The sequence below is a fragment of the Aphelocoma coerulescens genome, assembly GCF_041296385.1.
Source record: "Aphelocoma coerulescens isolate FSJ_1873_10779 chromosome W unlocalized genomic scaffold, UR_Acoe_1.0 ChrW_unloc_scaf_4, whole genome shotgun sequence".
Taxonomy (NCBI): domain Eukaryota; kingdom Metazoa; phylum Chordata; class Aves; order Passeriformes; family Corvidae; genus Aphelocoma; species Aphelocoma coerulescens.
The window spans coordinates 2,253,865-2,273,201 of record NW_027184083.1 but is presented as its reverse complement, the minus strand read 5'-3'; the positions used below and the strand labels follow the sequence as shown (position 1 = coordinate 2,273,201).

The 19,337-nt window shown below is 45.3% G+C and overlaps 1 protein-coding gene across 2 annotated transcripts in view; it reads right to left on the bottom strand.

Annotated features, from left to right (window-relative positions):
* The window catches only part of LOC138102895 (polycomb group RING finger protein 3-like), a 176,425-nt gene that overhangs the window by 63,555 nt on the left and 93,533 nt on the right, over positions 1–19,337 (bottom strand). For both annotated transcript variants that reach the window (XM_069000670.1, XM_069000669.1), the window contains exons 4-6: positions 7,891–7,946; positions 6,767–6,877; positions 2,168–2,256 (exon numbers count right to left, since the gene is read on the bottom strand). In XM_069000670.1, the coding sequence (XP_068856771.1) occupies positions 2,168–2,256; positions 6,767–6,877; positions 7,891–7,946 (256 nt within the window). The remainder of the gene's footprint in view (positions 1–2,167; positions 2,257–6,766; positions 6,878–7,890; positions 7,947–19,337) is intronic.

The window sequence follows — 19,337 nt, the reverse complement described above, 5'->3', positions numbered from 1 at the left end:
AGGTTCTCTCCACAGCCAGAGGTTTTATTATTTAGCATTATTTTCTTTTTTTTTCCTGTGCCTGCGTGCACTCTGCTTGTTAAATAAATAACTTTTTTTTTCGCTTTCCTCCGAGGACAATTCTTTCCGAACCTGGTAGGGGAGGGGTGGCTGTAACCTGCCTTCTATCAGAGGACGTTCATTTTGGATGTTCCTCTGAATTTGTCTCAAACCGGGACACGTGGGTAACCCAAACTGTTTTTGTATTCCATACCTATCTGTGCCCAAAATTTTTACTGTCTCTTTAAGACCCCGCAGCAGGGAAACTGGGGGAGAGGGGGTATGTGTAGTAACACGGGTACTTTTTAAGTCTGCTCAAGCAGGCAACTTGTGCTCTTTTGTGGCGTGGTTTCTGCCTCACTGACTTCTTGGTCTTTGCTTAGGCAGAGAGTTTTCCCTTTTTGGGTTCTCTTCATTTTTTTCTTTCCTTGTCTCGGAGAGACTGCAGTTAGTGGTTTTGCACTGCCTGGAGGCAAATTCCACAGGTGCCTGTCTGTCACCAAGCAGGGCAGCCCTGCTCCAGCAAGCTGGTCCAATTCAATTGGCCCCCACTCCAAGAGAGACGATTATGGAAGCAGACGCTCTCTCTTTCATGGCAGCTTTTGCTGAAGGCGGGAGCTCCGCTTTGAAGGTGGTTGTTTTGGGTTTGCAATGGTAGACACTCATAAAGACTGCATTTCACAATTAGAAACTGTTTCAAAGTGAACTTTGCAAATTCTGCCAGCAGTGAGAAAAAAAGCAAGGAAGTTCCTGGGATCAGGCCACCCTATGCTGGTGCCAATAGACTGGTCCCCTCCCCCCCATCCACAGTGCAGAGCACAGCAGCAGCACCAGGGGACCCCAGCAAACAGCAGGAGGAAGAGGCGAGAAGTGGCACAGACCCCACACGATCTGGCAAGTCTTCATCTGCCGCTAGAACTGCTCTGTAGGCTCCTGCCTTTCTCGGTAGGGGTTTCTGCCACCTTGTCCCTTTGTTCCTGGGACCACGCAGTCGCCTGAGGGCACCATCTTGGAAGGGAAGGGTGTGACATCATCTTCCCTTTCAAGCCATGTGGCCACCTCTGGCAGGTGCCGTCTTGGGAAGGGTATTTCCGGTATTTCGGGTCTCTCTTTGTTCCCATGGGGTTTGTGAGATTAAGCAGTTTTGTATCAAGCAGTTATTTACTGCTATTTTTTTGCCTATTGCTGTTCCATTTGTTAGTAAACTGATCTTTTTTCACTTATATCCACTCATATTCATTCCTTATTGGTGAAAAGGGATTGGTTGGAATTAAGGGGAGGTAACTCATTTTAGAGTTCCCACCTCTTTAAATTGTCTTAAACCAATACATTAATCTAACATCTGAATCCAGTAACATAGTTTAATATTTAAGGCATGTTTTTAAATAATATTTTGAAATTTAAAAATTACTGATGCAAATGATAAAACACATTTTTGAAGTTCAAAAGATTATATGGGGAAAAAGGGCCTTTTGATCTCTGTCCTTCAATTCCTTCTTCTTTTCTTCATCTGTTTTTTTTAATTTAGTCTAAGGTCTTTAGGATAAGTTTTATTCTGTGCACTTAAATGATCTGATACAAAGCGCAATCCATCTGAATATAACCATTGCACTATCATTAAATGGAAAATTAACCCAAATTTAATTTACTTTGGACAGTTAGCAGGGAAACATGAAGGCAGTGACTTCTGTATTCCAATAGCAAGTTTCACACTCAAACACATTTTATTTGAAACATGACACTAAATACTAAGTATAAAAATCTTTTCATTCTAATTATTGAAGCATATTCAGACCTGATGCACCAGAGTTACATGAGAGTAGACTCTCAGATAAAAGGTCCAAATTACTTGAAATCTAGTTGAGATGAAAGCCAACACAGAGTTTAGCCAGCATTCAGGAAACTCAGAAATAGTTATAACTATCAAACCTTAATGAAATTATCAAAACCATATTTCTCCACAGCTACCTAATTAAAAAAGATGAAGCTCAAGTATACACAAAAGCATGGAAGACTGTTGTGTCTTGTCTCTGTCAGTGGGAAAAAAAGTTTATCTAAGAAAAATAATAATTTAAAGTGGAAATGCAAAATAAAACTAATAAATGCCCTATATCAGAAGTAAACCCACCTGTTCATCACTTCGATGATAGTCGTTATCTTCTTCTCGTTTTTCTTCAGAAGCTTCTTTGTTTGAATTTTCATCTGGTTTAGTTTCACCTTTCAGAAGAAAGAAGAGCATTACAATAATTAAGTTATACGTATCAGATGACAGGTAATCCTGAAACAAAGTCAAGACTATAAGACCAACTGTGGGGTTTTTGTTTGGGTTTGGTTTTTTAAGTAATTAGGCTTGTAAGTAATTAGGCATGATCAGCTTTGTGATAAACAGCTATTATAGCATTGGCTTTCGCGGGTAGTGAAATGTAAGAAATATTTAGTATTAGAATATGTTAGGAAATATTATGTGCATGTTAAGAATAACTTTGCTATGCAGGTATTTACTAATTAACATTATAACTAGGATTAAAGTTACAAGATGATTATATAGCTTGAGTTATAAGATACCTATATAATTTGAATTATAACTTTTTATACAATGTAATAGCTAGTATATGGTTAACTAATTGCTTAATGCTTAAATAAATGGAAAGCCAGGTGGATAATCACAAAAATAGACAAGAGAAGCAGCAGGATGTGCTAATGAGAAAGGAATTCAAACAGGTTGGACCCAGAAAGACCTAGGAACACCATAACTGTGCATGCTCCAAAGACAAAGTTGAAAAGTTCAAGATGTGAGGAAGACCTGAGCCTTCATCAAGAAGACCCCAGAAGACCCTCACATCATAATACGCATGCTCTAAAAGGCAAACCGGGGGAGGAACTATGTTAATCCCTTCTTTAAAAAATGTAAATTAGTTCACAGAAAAACTATGCATATGCATTGTGGTTAATTAATATGCATAATGTTAAAGCATATAACCAGGAAGTTTGTGTAAGTGGGGGTGCCTCTGGCTTTGAGCTAAGCACCCAGAGCTGTCCTTTGCTTTAAGTGAACTTTGTCCCCTATTGTCCCTTATTAAATTTATAAACCCCCCCCCCCCCCCCCCCCCCCCCAAAAAAAGAGGAGTGGGCTTCGTTTCTCACAGCTTCTTTTGTAGCCAGGAGAAAAGCTGGAAAGCAGCTGTAGTCTTGGTAGTGGGAATGTAGACAGTAATCCAAAGCTTCTCAGAAAATCAGTTCAAGACACAGCTACAAATTTGTCAGGACTCATTCACTATTCTGTAAAACTGATATGCTTTCCCGACAGTCACAAATTTGAGAATTCTTTTACGCTTTGATAAATACACACACACGCACATACATTTTGAGTATAACCACCTGTCTTGGGGTGACTTTATGATGTGTATCCCATATCGCTGCCTATGCCCCGAAATTAATTTTTGTGCCTTTCTATGCCTCTAAACTGAGCCTGAGAGGGGGAAGGAAAAACTGAGCAAAACTTTTTCAAAGCAGTTTGCAGCTTGTTCAAGGTCACACAGAGATAGCGATTTTTTTTTTTCCCAGCTGCAGCAGGGGAGCGAGGAAGAACCCGGCTTGCTGCTCCCTGAGTCAGTTTTTTGGCCAGTTTCAGCTTCTTTTTCTCCAGAGAGAGACGGAGAGTTGAATTTTTTTTTCCTTCCCTGGAATTTCAGATTTTCTCCCTTTTCTACTGGACTGCTTCAATATCAGAACACATCGGGAGGACTTTCCACTGGGCACAGAGGGCCTGGCCCTGGGCCAAGCCCCAGCTCCAAGGAGACCAAAGGGAGGACTCTAACACTTTCCCAGGTTTTTTCTCCACAGTGAAATATTTTATTATTTAGCATTATTTTCCTTTTCCCGTGTGTTTGTTAAATAAATAGTTTTTATCTCTTTCACTTTCCTTTGAGGAAAATTTATTTTTTCCCGAACCGGGTGGGGGAGGGGTGGTTCTGATCTGCCTTCTCTCAGAGGATATATTTCTAAATTTGGCCAAACCAGAACACCACCACAGCATTTCTATCACAAAATTACACTTAACATTAACAATTTCTGAAGTTAATGCAATTTAGGGTCGCAATAAAATGAACCTTTTCTTATCATAGTTCCCACACAGATACTACTGAAGATCTTCACCAGGAACACGGTACAGCCATCTAAAAGAACACCTTCTATAAACAAATGTGATGTAAAACAATATGGGACTTAGATGGTGAGTTTGAAACACAGGACTCCTTTAACATAAGCCATAATGTAATTACTACAGGTTTTTTCACTTTCCTTCGAGCCCCACATTGGGCGCTACTAAATTTGTACTGGTTTGGCCAAATTTAGAAATATATCCTCTGAGAGAAGGCGGATCAGAACCACCTCTCCCCCACCCGGTTCGGGAAAAAATAAATTTTCCTCAAAGGAAAGTGAAAGAGATAAAAACTATTTATTTACCAAACACACGGGAAAAGGAAAATAATGCTAAATAATAAAATATTTCGCTGTGGAGAAAAAACCTGGGAAAGTGTTAGAGTCCTCCCTTTGGTCTCCTTGGAGCTGGGGCTTGGCCCAGGGCCAGGCCCTCTGTGCCCAGTGGAAAGTCCTCCCGATGTGTTCTGATATTGAAGCAGTCCAGTAGAAAAGGGAGAAAATCTGAAATTCCAGGGAAGGAAAAAAAAAATTCAACTCTCCGTCTCTCTCTGGAGAAAAAGAAGCTGAAACTGGCCAAAAAACTGACTCGGGGAGCAGCAAGCCAGGTGCTTCCTCCCTCCCCTTCCGCAGCTGGGGAAAAAAAAAAAAAATCGCTATCTCTGTGTGACCTTGAACAAGCTGCAAACTGCTTTGAAAAAGTTTTGCTCAGTTTTTCCTTCCCCCTCTCAGGCTCAGTTTAGAGGCATAGAAAGGCACAAAGTTAATTTCTGGGCACAGGGCAGCGATATGGGATACACATCATAAAGTCACCCCAAGACAGCATCTTAGTATAAAGTATAGATTAATAAAAAATGGGTGTTGGCTGCTATGCTCGACTGCTACTGCTTTTGCAAGACAAGAAGCCTGGCCCTGGAAGGGGCTATGATGATCAGTGAATAGGAGATGGTATACCTAACACTAACTGCTCTTGAAAAAAAAACCAGGCCTGAGTGGACTAAGATGATAAGGGAAAGGAATGTGACCTAATGAGTTTGGCTAACCACTTTTCTGTAGGACAAGGGCTTAGCCCCTATGGGCTAAGCGAGAAGAAGGAAGACGCATGCTAACTGCCGTTTTAATGACAAATAGAACTGTCACAAAAGGTACAAAAATGCAATAAGAGAATAGGAACATAATACACAATTATAAATGAAGTATAACTAATATAGCAACAAAGTGTGTAATAGTAAAATTGTGTGTATTAGCAAAACAGGTGTGTGATAAATGTATTAGGTAAGAATAGTGTGCCATGTTTGTAACCCTAAGATAAGGAAACCACAACTTATGTAAGAACCCAACCCCTTAAGATTGTAAGTTTTAGATAAATGAACAAAAAGGGCAGATGCCGAACTTGTAAATGTATAAATAACCTCTGTAAGATGAACATGGTGGACAAGCATATGGAGGTTTTAACCCCTGCGTGCTCCCCCAGCCGGGCCAATAGAGGTGTGCTTTACTTTACAGTACCTTACTGTGGAGTGGATTTCTTTGAATCAAGTTCTAAGAGGTGAGTTCTTGTATATAGTTGTCCTAGTTGACCTAGGTGACCCAAAATCGTGTATTCCACGCGTCAATATGCGAAGTCTGTTTACTGGCTCTTTAAGACCCGGAGTCAGAAGCAGAACCTCTGTATTTCACCCCGGTTCACGGAAGGGGAAGGCGTACTGGGTCCCTTTAAAACCGGGAATGGACACACGGAGCTCTCTTTTATTGTCTCCGTGCCCTGGAAGATTTCGCAATACCTTCACCACTGCCGCCTGCTGGGGGGGGAAGGGGGGGGGGGCTTGTCAACTGCTGCCCGCAGCTGCCCGTTGCTGGGGGTTAGACCCACTCCATAAGTTTCCAGCCACTGCTAGCAGTCCACCACTTTTTCGCTGCCATGCCGGGACGTCGTAGCCACTTCATAAATTTTCAGCCGCTGAGGGGATCGGCCCTGCAACTGCCGGGAAGTTTCTTCCAGCGTTTCGGCAGCATTGACTCCTTTCGGACAAAATAGTTTTTCCAAGTTTTGTTTTTTTCCCTTCCGTTGTTTGGGGGGAGAAGGGAGCTTTGGAACCGCGGAGGCTCGTTTGCCGTGTTGTTTCCTTTGTTCTCTCTCGGCCGCGTGGCCCAGGGAGAGGACTCTGCCATTTTTGTCTGTGTTCCCCAGGACAGTTAGGGGGACCTCCACATTTATGGGTTAGGGTTGAACCATTTGCCTTTGTATCTCTTGGTTATTGCTGTTTTCTTTTAGTAAACAGTTATTTTTTCACTTATATATCTTCGTATTTGTCTCTCCTTATTGGTAGAGGGGAGAGGTTGAAAACTAAGGGGATATAACTTATTTCAGAGTTTCCACCCCATAAAATTTCCTTAAACTAAGACAATAGTCCCATTTATAAGCACAAGAAAGCCTTGTACAATATCACACAACAATAATGAGTGATAATATATATTAGCTAGACACCTACCTCTGACAGATCCTTTCAGCAGCTTAATGGCAGTCTGTGCCCCCACCCCAAGACAGAATAAACATAAGACCATTTACCATTGCGATGTGAATCTGGATGTTGTTTTGCAGAGCATGTCTCCCCTTTGATGTCCCCTGGTACTTCCATACCCAGTTTGTGATAGAATTCCCTCTGCTTTTTCATTTCCGCTGTTTAAAATTGTAAATATTAGTTAAGGAATAATGTTCTACCAAAATATTTATCAAGGTATTCCAAAACCTTCCTCTGTTCTGGAAAAGAAGCTTCTCAGGCAGGAAGTGGTATTAGCCCTTTTTGCTACTTCTCTACTTTTGCTGCCATAATTGAGTTAATCAAAATCTTATTCTTGAGAGTCAGAATTCTACCAAGTCATTTGCAGAGCTATTATTACACCATTCTGTTATTACATATAAAATCAATTTTAAATACTTTAGCATACTATGTTTTTTTCACCTTTGATATTTCTGTCTAAAAATATTGGCTTTGAATATTTATCCACATATCGGATTTCCAGTATCCTAGAAACAATTTTAAAATAATACCTTTACCTAAAATTGCTTATAAATGTCCTATAACGTACTCACTTGAGAGCTTAAATGGATTGAAATATTCTATTAAACTAAATGTAGCAACACACTGTTGAAAAATAATACTGAACAATTACTATAAAGCATTCCTTTAGTTCTACAGATTCATTGTCAAAGTAGATTATAAGAACAGAAATACAAATGTACCCACCAGCAAAGGATTTAAGTATATCTTAGGAGAAGAAAAATTCACTGAAACTCAAAAGTTGTACTACATTAGTATTCTACCTCTGAGAAGTCTGCAAAGCTGTCAAAACCAACATGAATACGTACACAGTTTATTAAAGAATGTATGCAAATTATAGAATGCCAACATGAAAAAGTTGCAGTGCTACCTAAATTTACATATTGTTACTCTTCCCTGAAATAACACCAGCATTTTTCATTCCTGAAGTTTTTTCAGTAATACTGCTAGTACAAGTCTAAAATTTGAAAAAAGAGTGAAGTATAGAGAAAAAGTGCTAAAACTGGAGGAAGTGGAGATGGTATTTTTCCTCCTGCCGTGAACATTTTCCTCACTTCCTCCTTTAATTAATATAAAGGAACTATGTCTAAATCTAATATTCAGTAAAAATACGTGATAGTAGAAAACTTACCTTCTTGGAGGCCTGGCACAAGTTTGTAAACAATATCTTGCATTGTTCTATCATGACTAGCAGGGAAAAAAAAGAAAAATTGAAGGTTTAAATTAGCCATCTTAATTCAAAATATTTCTCTTAAAGAGATTCAGTATTAAATCAACTCTGCAAACCTCTAAAGTCTTGTAAGAAATAAAAATATCTATCTTGAGTAACTGAAATATCAAACATGCGATAACAGCAACAAGGAAAGATTGCAGATAAGGTTCAGTCTAAGATAACTGACAAAAGTTTAACAGAAATGCTAGGAAGGTTGGTCATTATGATGCAAAGGATGGCATCCTGTGAGAGATGCCATAAACCTGGATGTGTTTCAGTAACATAACTCTCAAAATTCTTTTACAATTTTGACAAAAGCATTTTTTATTTCCTGTTTCTAGACACTTGTTTCTAGAAACCAGACTGTTTCTTATCCCTTTTAATTAATCTCTTATGTTGCTAAGTTGTTTAATTAACTGTACTGGGCTTTTTCAAAATCACGAGGAAAGACGCCTATAGGGAAAAAGAAGAAGAGAACAAAGGAATGAAAATTTGCATTTGCTCTTATAATCCAACATTTTACCCAAGAGCAACATCATATAGCTCAGCATCCCATCTAGCTAAAAAGGGTGGAACCTTGGTACCAAAACCCAGGATGATGAGGAGTTTGAGATAAGCATAGTAATTGGAAGAGGTGACAGGCAAAACATGGACTGAACTGTCCTGGGTAACCCAAAATGTATTCCATAGCTATCTGTGCTATACCCAAAATTGTTACTGTCTCTTTAAGACTTGGTGGCTGGAAACTGAACCACGGAGGTCCGTGGGTGCCGGTCTTTTTAAGGTTGGGGTCGCTCAGGCAGAAAGTCTCTCTTGCCTTGCCCTTCCGTTCTCGCGGGGAGGTTGCGATGGTGCACAGCAGGAGCCGCCTTTTGTTTCTCTCTGACCTCCTTTCTTGGCTTAGGTCTCCAAGAAACTGCATTTCGCAATCCTAGGCTGCTTCAGGACAAATTTCGCATATACCTGTCTACATCCGCGGCACCACGCTGAGAAAAACGGAACAGCCCCTGCTCCATACGGTCAGCCCAGCCTGCCAGCAGCGCCCGGTTGAAGCGGTAAGGTACAGAGTCTGAGTCGCCCCAGCCGGCTGCCAGCCGCTTTTGCCGAGGAGAAAGCAAAGTCCCTCCACGAGTTCCAGACGCCAAAGAGATAAGAGGGGCATTTGGCTGTTTTCGAACTCTAGGTTTTCTTTTTGTTTTGTCCTTGTTCCCTGTTGGTTGTTATTTGGGGGAAGAGGGAGTTTTTGTAATCGTGGAGGTTTGGTTTCTGTGTTGTTTTTCTCTATTTGTTCTCTCTCTCCACACGAGGTTGTCTGCGGAGGGTGCCATCTTGGGGGGGAGGGGGAGGGTTTGTCTGCCATTTTTGTTTCTCTCTGTTCCTGGGGAGTCCACAGGATTCAGCAACTTTGTAACTAGTGATTATCACTGTTATTTTTTGCCTGTTGCTGTTTCGTTTTTTTAATAAACTGTTATTTTTTCACTTATATTTACTCGCACCTGAAAGGAATGAGAAGGAGGTGTCTTTACAAACAAACTGTGGGCATGCTGTAGATAAAGCCAGATACTGAGAGGTGAAAGAAGCAATGGGAGGAACCATAAATTCCATAGGAATTCCACTAATTGACACAGATTGTTACTCACTCAAGACTGCGTTAAATCCCTGGACTTAGAGAAAAAGAACAGAGACACAAGGAAAAAGGAAAAAGGAAAAAAAGGGGGGGGGGGGGGGTACACATTAGAAGGGGTTTCTGTATTAGGCAGTTCGGGAAGTCTGTACCTCTCAAGTACCTCAGCCAATGGGGAAAGAGAGAGGGAAATGCAGCCGGGAAATTAGGATAAAAAGGAGGCTGCGTCCTCTAACAACTTGAGAGACCCCAGGGGAATGCCCCATGGTCTCTCCCTTTATTTGAATAAAGTAACAGGACTCCTCTGTCTTCTTTTTGGACATAAACCTCTGGTGTTTGTGGATTAATTTTCCTGACACGATCATCTCTCCTTATTGATGATAAGGGAATGGTTAAATCTAAAAGGGAAGGTAATGCATTTTGGAGTGTCTGCCCACTTAAATTGTCGTAAACCAAGACAAATTTGGGGCCCAACTAAAGAGGCACGAGAGAGAAAATGGAAAAATAACAATTGATCAAAACATTTTTGTATTAGGTACAGAACTCACTGGTCACCATGCTGCTTGGTCTAATCATGGAGGTGTGGCACCTAAGCTTGCATACTTCTCTGTATATATGGTACAATTTGCCTGAGAAACGGATCTTTTTTGGACCAGGGACACAAACCAAGATTGCTTTGTTGATATACTCTGCAATATCAGCTTATATAAAGATAACATCAGAGGCAGTGAGGATCATTTGGGATGTGTTCTGTTTGCCTGTCCTAGTCTTGGCTGCTACTTCTGGGGGTCTATTAATAATCACACCCAGCATCTTGGGAGAACAGGAGGGAATGATTTTTCCCACCCTTTCACCTCCTCCCCCCTCAGGTCTGACACATCACTTTTTGAGAATGTTGAATTTCCTCTCGATGTTAAAGACACCATATTTTTGTTGCTAATTCCGCTATGTCTCTCCCATATGACCTACAAAACATTTAGAATCAGACTGAGATTTCCAGGGAGGTTTCCCAGAGATTTGCCCCAGTGGTGGAAAATCCTGAGTGGCATAGAATGTGGGAGGATATAGGCCAGATTCTGAAGAAATTCTCTGCCCCAGTAGTTTGGAAGTTCCCCTCTGAACAACTACAGAACCCAGCTAAGGTAACAGAATATATGAAAGAAAATTGCAGTGGCAGCTCATTGCACTATGCTGGGGCCTGGCTAATGCTTATTGCACACTGCTCTGTACTGTACAGCAGCAGCTGCAGCCAGAGGGGAAGGAGAACAAATCGGCAGACACCATGGTCACTCAGGCTGCAGTTAAACCAGAAAGGCAGCCTAAGCCAATAGCAGTTGCCCCTGTCCAGAGGAGAAAATACAAGACCATATCCGTTTGCCCGGTGGATGACGATGGGGAGGCAGCACCCTAACAGCCAGCAGAGGAATCAGAACCAGAAATAATCACTGAATTTTTATCTTTAGAAAATATCCGCAATCTGAGGAAAGACCTCACATGATGAATCGACAAGTCTATATTGAGCTGGTTGATCTGAGTCTGGGACACTGCTGGTGATGGCACAATTTGGGACGAAACTGAAGTGAGGCAGTTGGGATCTTTGTTGCATGATGTGGGTATTGACCAGGGTGTTGCTGCCTGTTCTGAGCTTCCCCTCCCCCTCCCAAAGACACTTGCTTCTGCCATGTGCTCCTGAACTCCTTTGTTCTAAGGGCGGGCAAAACCAAATGTAACTCAAACTCCTTAGCAGTGTCTGATTGGCCGGTCACCCCGGGTCTGGCCCCAGTCCTCCCCTTTCCACTTCTCCAAATAAAAGAGACGATCAAGGGAGGCCCCGCCCTCTCTTGGCTCTGCTACCTTCCTGTGAACATCTCTTGTTGTCTGTTTCATTTGAAAGCTTCTAACTGTGGGAAATGGAGCGAGCAGAGAGCTATATTCCTCCCTCTTTGCTTCTGCTGATGGTATTTGCTTTGCAGCTGATACAGGTACCGATTTTAGAGCTACTAAAGTGCTAGATTGCCCGTGCTACCTCTCTTGGCTGCTCGAGGCTTTCTAAGGCATTAAACCACTAGCCTAGCCGGTAAAAAGCTGAAAAGATACCTTCCACACAGGGGATCACGAGGAGGCCAGAATGTCTCAGCCTCTGGACGCGACTCTTAGCAAGTGTGAAGGAGAGATAACTTTGCCCAGATCTCCAGCTGCAACAAGGCCCTTGGAAAACCATGGATCAAGGAATCCAATGGTTGCGGGAACTGGCTGTGCTAGAGATCCTTTTCTCAGATGACGATCAACCCACTAAGAGTCCAGACCTGGTAAAATGTACAATACTGATGTGGCTTAAACTTGCATGACTTGGGACACAGGCATACTCCCAATTCCTAGCGATGCTGCAATGGAATGAGGGAGACAGTGGGTGCTATGATGAAGGCTCCAGACATATAAAGACACTGTCCAAACCCTGACATGAGCCCAAGTCTCAGCAGTGGAAACAGACTTGACCAAGTGTATGCAGAAATTGGAAGAGAGAATTAAAGAGAAATCAGAAACACAGCAAGGAGGTTAAAGAGGGCCTTTCCCAAGTTTTATCAGTACAGACCAGAGCCCCTGCTATCAGAAGCAAGCATCCCCTTGCTAGGGAGAGGGGGTACACCCCATGAGGTAACCTGTGGTTCTTCCTGTGTGAGCATGGGGAAGTATAATGGTTTTGCAAGGCCTGGTTTTTGGCAGCGAGGAAGCTACAGAGGTGACTTTTGTGAGAAGCTGCTAGAAGTTTCCACCATGTCCAGCAGAACCAATCCCTGATGGCTCCAAAGGTGGATGTGCCACTGGCCAAGGCTGGGCCAATTAGGAATGGTAGTAACACCTCTGTGATTACATATTTAGGAAGAAATCAAAACAAAGGTTGGGGCGTGTAGGTACAAAAATGCTGTTAGCAAGGATTTTCTTGTTATTTTCTAAGTCCATGAGAGACTTTTCTCTCTCACAGAAGAGGTAGCAGAGTTATGTAAACATCCAAGCCACCTGCAACCTTGAAAAGTCTTGTTTATAGTATAGTAGAAAATATTTTGACAATGGATGTTTTAGGATTTTAGCCAATCACCCCCAAGGGGTGGCTGGTCCTTTGTCCAATTAGACTATGAAGAAAAAAGTCTATAAAAGAGTTTGTAAAATAATTAAATAAATCAATCTTGCTGCACAATTTCTGCCTGTTGGATCTTCTCTCCTCCTCCTCCCTATGGCTGCAGGACACGGTGATATACCATAGGAACCAGGCCTGCGGTAATATTTGGTGACCTCGACGTGATCTGCACTCTCTGACGTGTCCTGAACGCTGCAAGTCAAGCCGAATTCCTCTGGAGGTACGCTGTTCCCCTTCCTCCCCCAGGACCAGGAAGTCCGACAGGACTGAGAAATGGCAAACAGCGGCTCACAAACCGACACTGTCGTCATGGTCTGGAAAGGTGTGTTTAGCATAATGCACACCTCCATTCCTGAAAACTCAGTTCAGGAATTATTAGACTGGGCTACTTTAAAAGGGATTTCCATGGACAGAGATACTGCCCTGGACTTTGCCTTATGGCAGGAACTAGGATGCGCTGTCCGACAGGAGCTCCCAACTGGGGACCCAGCAGCGTTAGAATTATACAAAACCTGGCGCTCGTTATTTATCCTGCTGACAGACCTTGACTGTGATAGCAGGGCTGGCTAGCCTATCTCGGTGATGAGTGACGGAGGAATGCCCGGGGGGGACCACATTTACTGGGTTTCCAGGGCAAATGATGGTGGATTCGGAAAGGCCCCCCCGGCTCCACAGGCAGAGCCTGCGCCGGCTCACCCTGCACAATCGCAGGACTCCGCGGCCCCCAGGGACCCCGCGCCAGCAGAGGCGGGGGGATCGGGGCAGCGAGATGGCTCACAGCCTGCCTTACCGTTCGGCTGGGCGGCGGCCATGGCTTATCCAGGGCCGCAAATCAGCGGTTTGGCAACTTGGATGCCCAGAGCGGCTCCTAGCTCGGTTGTGTATGCACCTGGATCTAACTTCTTAGCCGGCGTAGCACTGGGCGTGCCTGCACCTAGACTCTCTGGGTGTGGTCCGCTGCCCTCCCTAGCGCTGGACTGTTCTGTGCAGTCGCAGAACCGAGCCATCGACCTTTTAATAGAGCATCTGGCCTTGCTGACAGAGTTACCGAACCTATCCCGAAGGACGGAGGACCTGTTCAGCCTGTTAGAGTGGCGGGTGCCCAAGCCCGCGCTGCCAGCGCCGCCCGCACCACCAGTACCGCCCGCGCCCCCCCCCCGTCAGCTGTGGGAGACGCGGCCCCGAGCCAAGAAACAGCGCGGCCAGTGGTGAACCCGGAAGCAGCGCTGTCGCGGGAAAACCCGGAAGCGGCAGTGGCTGCGGAGATGTGGCCAGAGACGGCGGCTGCGGAGCAGCAGGCAGGGGCGGTGGCGCCGGGCATGACCGTCGAGAATGGGCCAGCGGCGGAGCCGGGCGGGTCCGCAGAGCGTGGGCCAGAGACGGCGGCACCAGGCCTGTCCGCAGAGCGCGGGCCAGAGGCGGCGGCGCCGAGAGCAGCTGTAGTCCCAGAGACGGCGGCAGCAGCTTCAGTACCGGCTCGGTCGGGACCGGCCGAGACGGCCTCCCGTAAATAAACTGCCGTGAAAACTGCCGCAGAGCCAACTGCAGCCTGTCCTGTCTGTTCTGCCTCTAGCAAACTTAGTCAAAGTGCCCCTCTCTGTCCATTTCTGTTCACTCCCAGCACCCCAAAGTTGCCTTTGCCTGATGATTCCTCGTCAGGCAGTGAGGCAGATGAGGTTCTGGCCCCAGGTCATCAGGCGGCTGTAGCCGTGCGGCGAAGAAAAAGGCTGCTCCAGTCTCGCCCCTGGACCTTTCAGGACTGCACGGTAACAGTGCATCCGACGCATTATAATCGCTTCTTAGAGTCAGTTAAGATGCGAGCATTGGAGGAGGGTGACTGGAGGTTATTAGAAACCCTTGGAATGCCAAATAGATCTGAAGATTCTGGGGGTAACCGGGGAGCTGTTACACTCCATCCACAGGCTGTGCCAGAAGTTCAGGATGGTAGTGACTCCCCTAAAGGGGAGATCCAAGCTTTCCCAGTGTATAAGGCTCTCCCAAATTCAGGCAAGCATGACAAGCATGAGGTAATTGCTTGGAAAGTTGCCCAGGACCTCCAATCCAAGGTGGCACAAGATGGGCTAGGTTCTGCTGAGGTTATGCAGATAATAAGGGTGATAAATACAGATTTGCTCTCTCCATTTGATATCAGACACTTTGGTCAAATTCTATTTCAACCTGTACAATTTACAGTTTTTGAGAAAACCTGGAGAAAGCTGGCCGGCAAGACTGCATTAGCGAATATGCAGCTCCCTGCTGCTGATTGTACACAGAGAGCAGGAATGGATGCTTTGATGGGGACTGGTCCCTTCTCTGATCCCAGTCTACAGGGTAACTTGTCTTCTAGCATCCTGCAGCAAGCTCAACAGGTCAGCATGGCTGCCCTGTTGAAAACCATAGAGTTGTCTGCGCCCAAAAAGCGATATACTGAAATAGTTTAAGGCAAATCTGAGTCATTCCTCTCTTTTGTAGAGAAAGTCGCTGCTTCTCTCGAGAAGCAGGTTGAGGATGACGGGTTAAGGCACTTTTTGTTAAGGCAGTTAGTGAGAGAGAACGCAAACGAGGAGTGCAGAAAAATCATAGATGCCTTACCAGGGGATCCTGAGGTAACAGACATGGCCGAAGCCTGTGCTAAGGTGGGATCTGGGAACCAGAAAAGGTCTGCTTTGGCTGCGTTCCTGCAGCCTGTTCACGCATCTTCTGGTCGTGAACCAAAGCAACCAAAACAGGTGAAGAAACGGAAGCGGCCTAAGCCCAGCCAAAAAGAAAACCCACCGATCCCCCAGTGCAAGAGGTGTGGCAGGCCAGGGCATTGCTCGTACTACTGTAGATCCCAGACTCATGCCGATGGTCGGCCGTTGTCGGGAAACTTCCGCCGGGGTGCAAGGAGGGGGAATTGCTCTCCGATGCAGTCACTCCCCCAGAGAGTGGCACAGGTACAGGCACAGGCCTACCCAGCCACCCTAGAGACAGCACCCAGGGATCAGACGGCACCCAGGGATCAGACGGGTTTGAGGTCCACACCGCAGCTGCAGTCGTCTTAGACTCTAGCAGTATTTATAAGGTTCCCTTGGATGCATATGGACCCTTAGCCCAGGGATCCAGTGCAATGCTGGTGGGAAAACCTGACGTTGCCCATCAAGGAATCTTAGTGCACTCAGGAGTTATTGATGCTGACTTTAAAGGTCAGATTTGCGCTATGGTCTCCACGCAAAAACCCTCTGTAACTATTCCTGAAAAGACCTGCCTTGCTAAATTAGTGCCTTTTAAGTCTTGTGCCTCCAGGATAGAACAACCAACTCACGAAGATAGCGGCAGTGGATCTACGGGACTTCCGCAGGCCTTCTGGGCTGCAGACATCTCTGACCAAAGGCCACAGATGACATGTACCCTGGTCCTGCTGAACGCCCGTCCGCCCCAGACTCAGCTTCGAGGTTTGATTGATACGGGTGCTGATGTGACTATCATCTCCTTCTCTGCATGGCCTCCCCCATGGCCTTTAGCCCCGGTGGGATCGGCCATCGCAGGATTAGGAGGAACCACACAGAGCTATTGAAGCGAACGGCCTGTGGTGGTGAAGGACTCAGGGGGGCACCCAGCTACAATTAGGCCTTATATTGCTACCACTTCCCTTAACCTTTGGGGACAGGATGGTGAAGCAGCTGTCCCCCTGCAGCCCATGGAGGTCCACGGGAAAGCAGAGATTCACCTGCGGCCCTTGGAGGAGCCCCATGCCAGAGCGGGTGGATGCCTGGGAGGAGGCTGTGATCCTGTGCGAGACCTGTGGAGAGAGGGGCCCTGTTCCCATGCTGGAGCAGCCTGTCCTTGAAGGACTGCAGCCTGTGGAAAGAGTGATCCACGCTGCAGCAGTTTGAGGGGTACTGTTGCCTGTGGGATGGACTCATGTTGCAGAAGTTCACAGGGAGCTGTTGCTTGTGAGATGAACTCACGTCAGAGAAGTTCACAGAGAACTATCTCCCATGGGAGGACCCCACAGTGCAACAGGAGAACGACTCCTCTCCCTGAGCAGCGGGAGAAACCACGGGTGATGAAGTGACCATAACCCCCATTCCCTATCTTCTTGCGCCCCTGGGGGAGGAGGTAGAGCTCAGAAGGAGGGAGGGGTGGAGGGAAGGTGTTTTTAAGGGCCTATTTTACTTCTCATTATCCTGCTCTGATTTTGTTAGTAATAAATTCACTTTATATCCTTACGTTGAGCCTATTTTCCCTGTGACGGTATTTGATGAGTGATCTCTCCTGGTCCTTATCTCAACTCATGAACCCTTCATTATATTTTCTCTCCTCTGTCCAGCTGCAGAGGGGAGTGAGTGAGCGGCTTTCATGGGTGCCTGGCATCTGGCCAGTGTCAACCCATGACAGGAAGACGTGAGAAGATGGGATGGAAAACTTAATTCTGTCCTAGCAGTATAGGTGTGTAAGCTTAAAGAGGAAACTACTAACAGAGGGAGTTCTACAAGAATGAATATAGTCCAGTTTCCAGTGACTGAGCTGCTAGGCATAGCAGAATGGAGGATGATATATCTGATCCCCTTGAAGGGACCTTCAGAATGTATGCCCAGGGAGGGAACAGTGGCCAGAAACAGAGGGGCCCTGTCTCTAGCCAGGTAGAGGCCAGGGAAAATTTGGTCTATTGGATTGTATGGATTGGATGGCCTGGCACATCAGAACCACAAAAATACAAGGCTTTGGTTGACACTGCCACACACTGCCCCTCAGTACATGGGGGCAGAACTTGTTTCTATTTCTGGGGTGACAGGGGGATCTCAGCAGTTGACTCTATTTGAAGTTGAGGTGAGCTTGACTGGGAAGGAGTAGAAGAAACAACCTATTGTGACTGGTCCAGAGGTCCTGTGTATTCTTGGCATAGATTACCTCAGGAGTGAGTATTTCAAAGACCCAAAGGGACATTAGTGGGCTTTTGGGATAGCTGCTGTGGGGACAGAAGACATTAGACAATTTAACACCTTGCCTGGTCTTTCAGAGGACCCTTCTGTCATAGGACTCCTTAGGGTTGAAGAACAACAGGAACTGATCGCCACCACAACAGGGCATTGTCAGCAATACTGCATGAACTGAGATTCCATGATCCACATCCATAAGATGATTCATGAACTGGAGAGCCAAGGAGTGGTCAGAGAGATTCACTCATCCTTCAATAACCCCATATGGTCTGTGCATAAGTCTAATGGAGAATGGAGTCTGACAGAGGACTATCATGGCCTGAATGAAGTCATGCCACCACTGAGTGTTGCTGTGCCAGATATGCTGGAACTTCAGTATGAGCTGGAGTGTATCCCAGCTTTATGATGTGTATCCCATATCGCTGTTCTATGCCCAGAAATTAATTTTGTGCCTTTCTATGCCTTTAAACTGAGCCTGAGAGGGAGGAGAAGAAAACCAAGTGTACTTTTTCAAAGCAGTTTACAGTCTGTTTTCAAGGACACAGATAAGACCTCTCTGCGATCAGCTGCGGCGAGAGAGAGGAGTAGGAGGAAGCCCTGCTTGCTTTTCAGACAGCTTTTTCGGCTGCTTTTTCTCTGGAGAGAGACAGAGAGTTGAGCTTTTGTTTTCCTGGGACTTCATTTTTTTTCCTTTTTCTCTGCTGGATGGTTTCAGCATCAGAATACATTGGGAGGACTTTCCACTGAGGCCTTGGCCCTGGAGGTGGGCCCACCACCCCATCCCAGCTCCAAGGAGGGGGAGAGAGATCTGTGGAAGGACTCTAAAAATTTTCCCAGGTTTTTCTCTCCACAGCGAGAGGTTTTATTATTTAGCATTATTATCCTTTTCCTGTGTGTTTGTTAAATAAATAGTTTTTATCTCTTTCACTTTCCTTTAAGGAAAATTTTTTTTTCCCCGAACCTGGTGGGGGAGGGGTGGTTGTGACCTGCCTTCCCTCAGAGGATATATTTCCAAATTTGCCCAAACTGGCACACCAAGGCAGCAAAGTGGTGCCACCATCAACATTGCCAATGTGTTTTTCTCCATTCCTTTAGCAGCAGAGTGCAGGCCACAATTTGCTTTTACATGGAGGGTTGTCCAGTACACCTGTAACCGACTGCCCCAGGGGTGGAAGCACAATTCCACCATTTGCCATAGACTCATCCAGGCTGCACTGGAAAAGGGTGAGGCTCTAGAACACTTGTAGTACATCAATGGCATCATTGTATGGGGGAACACGGCAGAAGAGGTTTTTGAGAAAGGGGAGAAAATAATCCAGATTCTCCTGAAAGCTGGTTTTGTCATCAAAGTCAAGGGACCTGCCAAGGAAATTCAGTTCCTAGGAGTGAAATGGCAAGATGGATGCCAACAGATTGTGATCAATAAGATAGCTGCTACATCCCCACCGACCAGCAAGAAACACAGGCTTTCTCTAGGTGCCCTGGGTTTTGGAAGGATGCACATCCTGGAGTACAGCCATATTGTAAGGCCTCTCTACCTTGTGACATGGAAGAAAAACAATTTCAAGTGGGGTCCTGAAAAACAACAAGCTTACAAACAGATCAAACAAGAGATTGCTCATGCAGTAGCTGTTGGGCCAGTAAGAACAGGATGTAAAGAACGTGCCCCACACTGCAGCCAGGG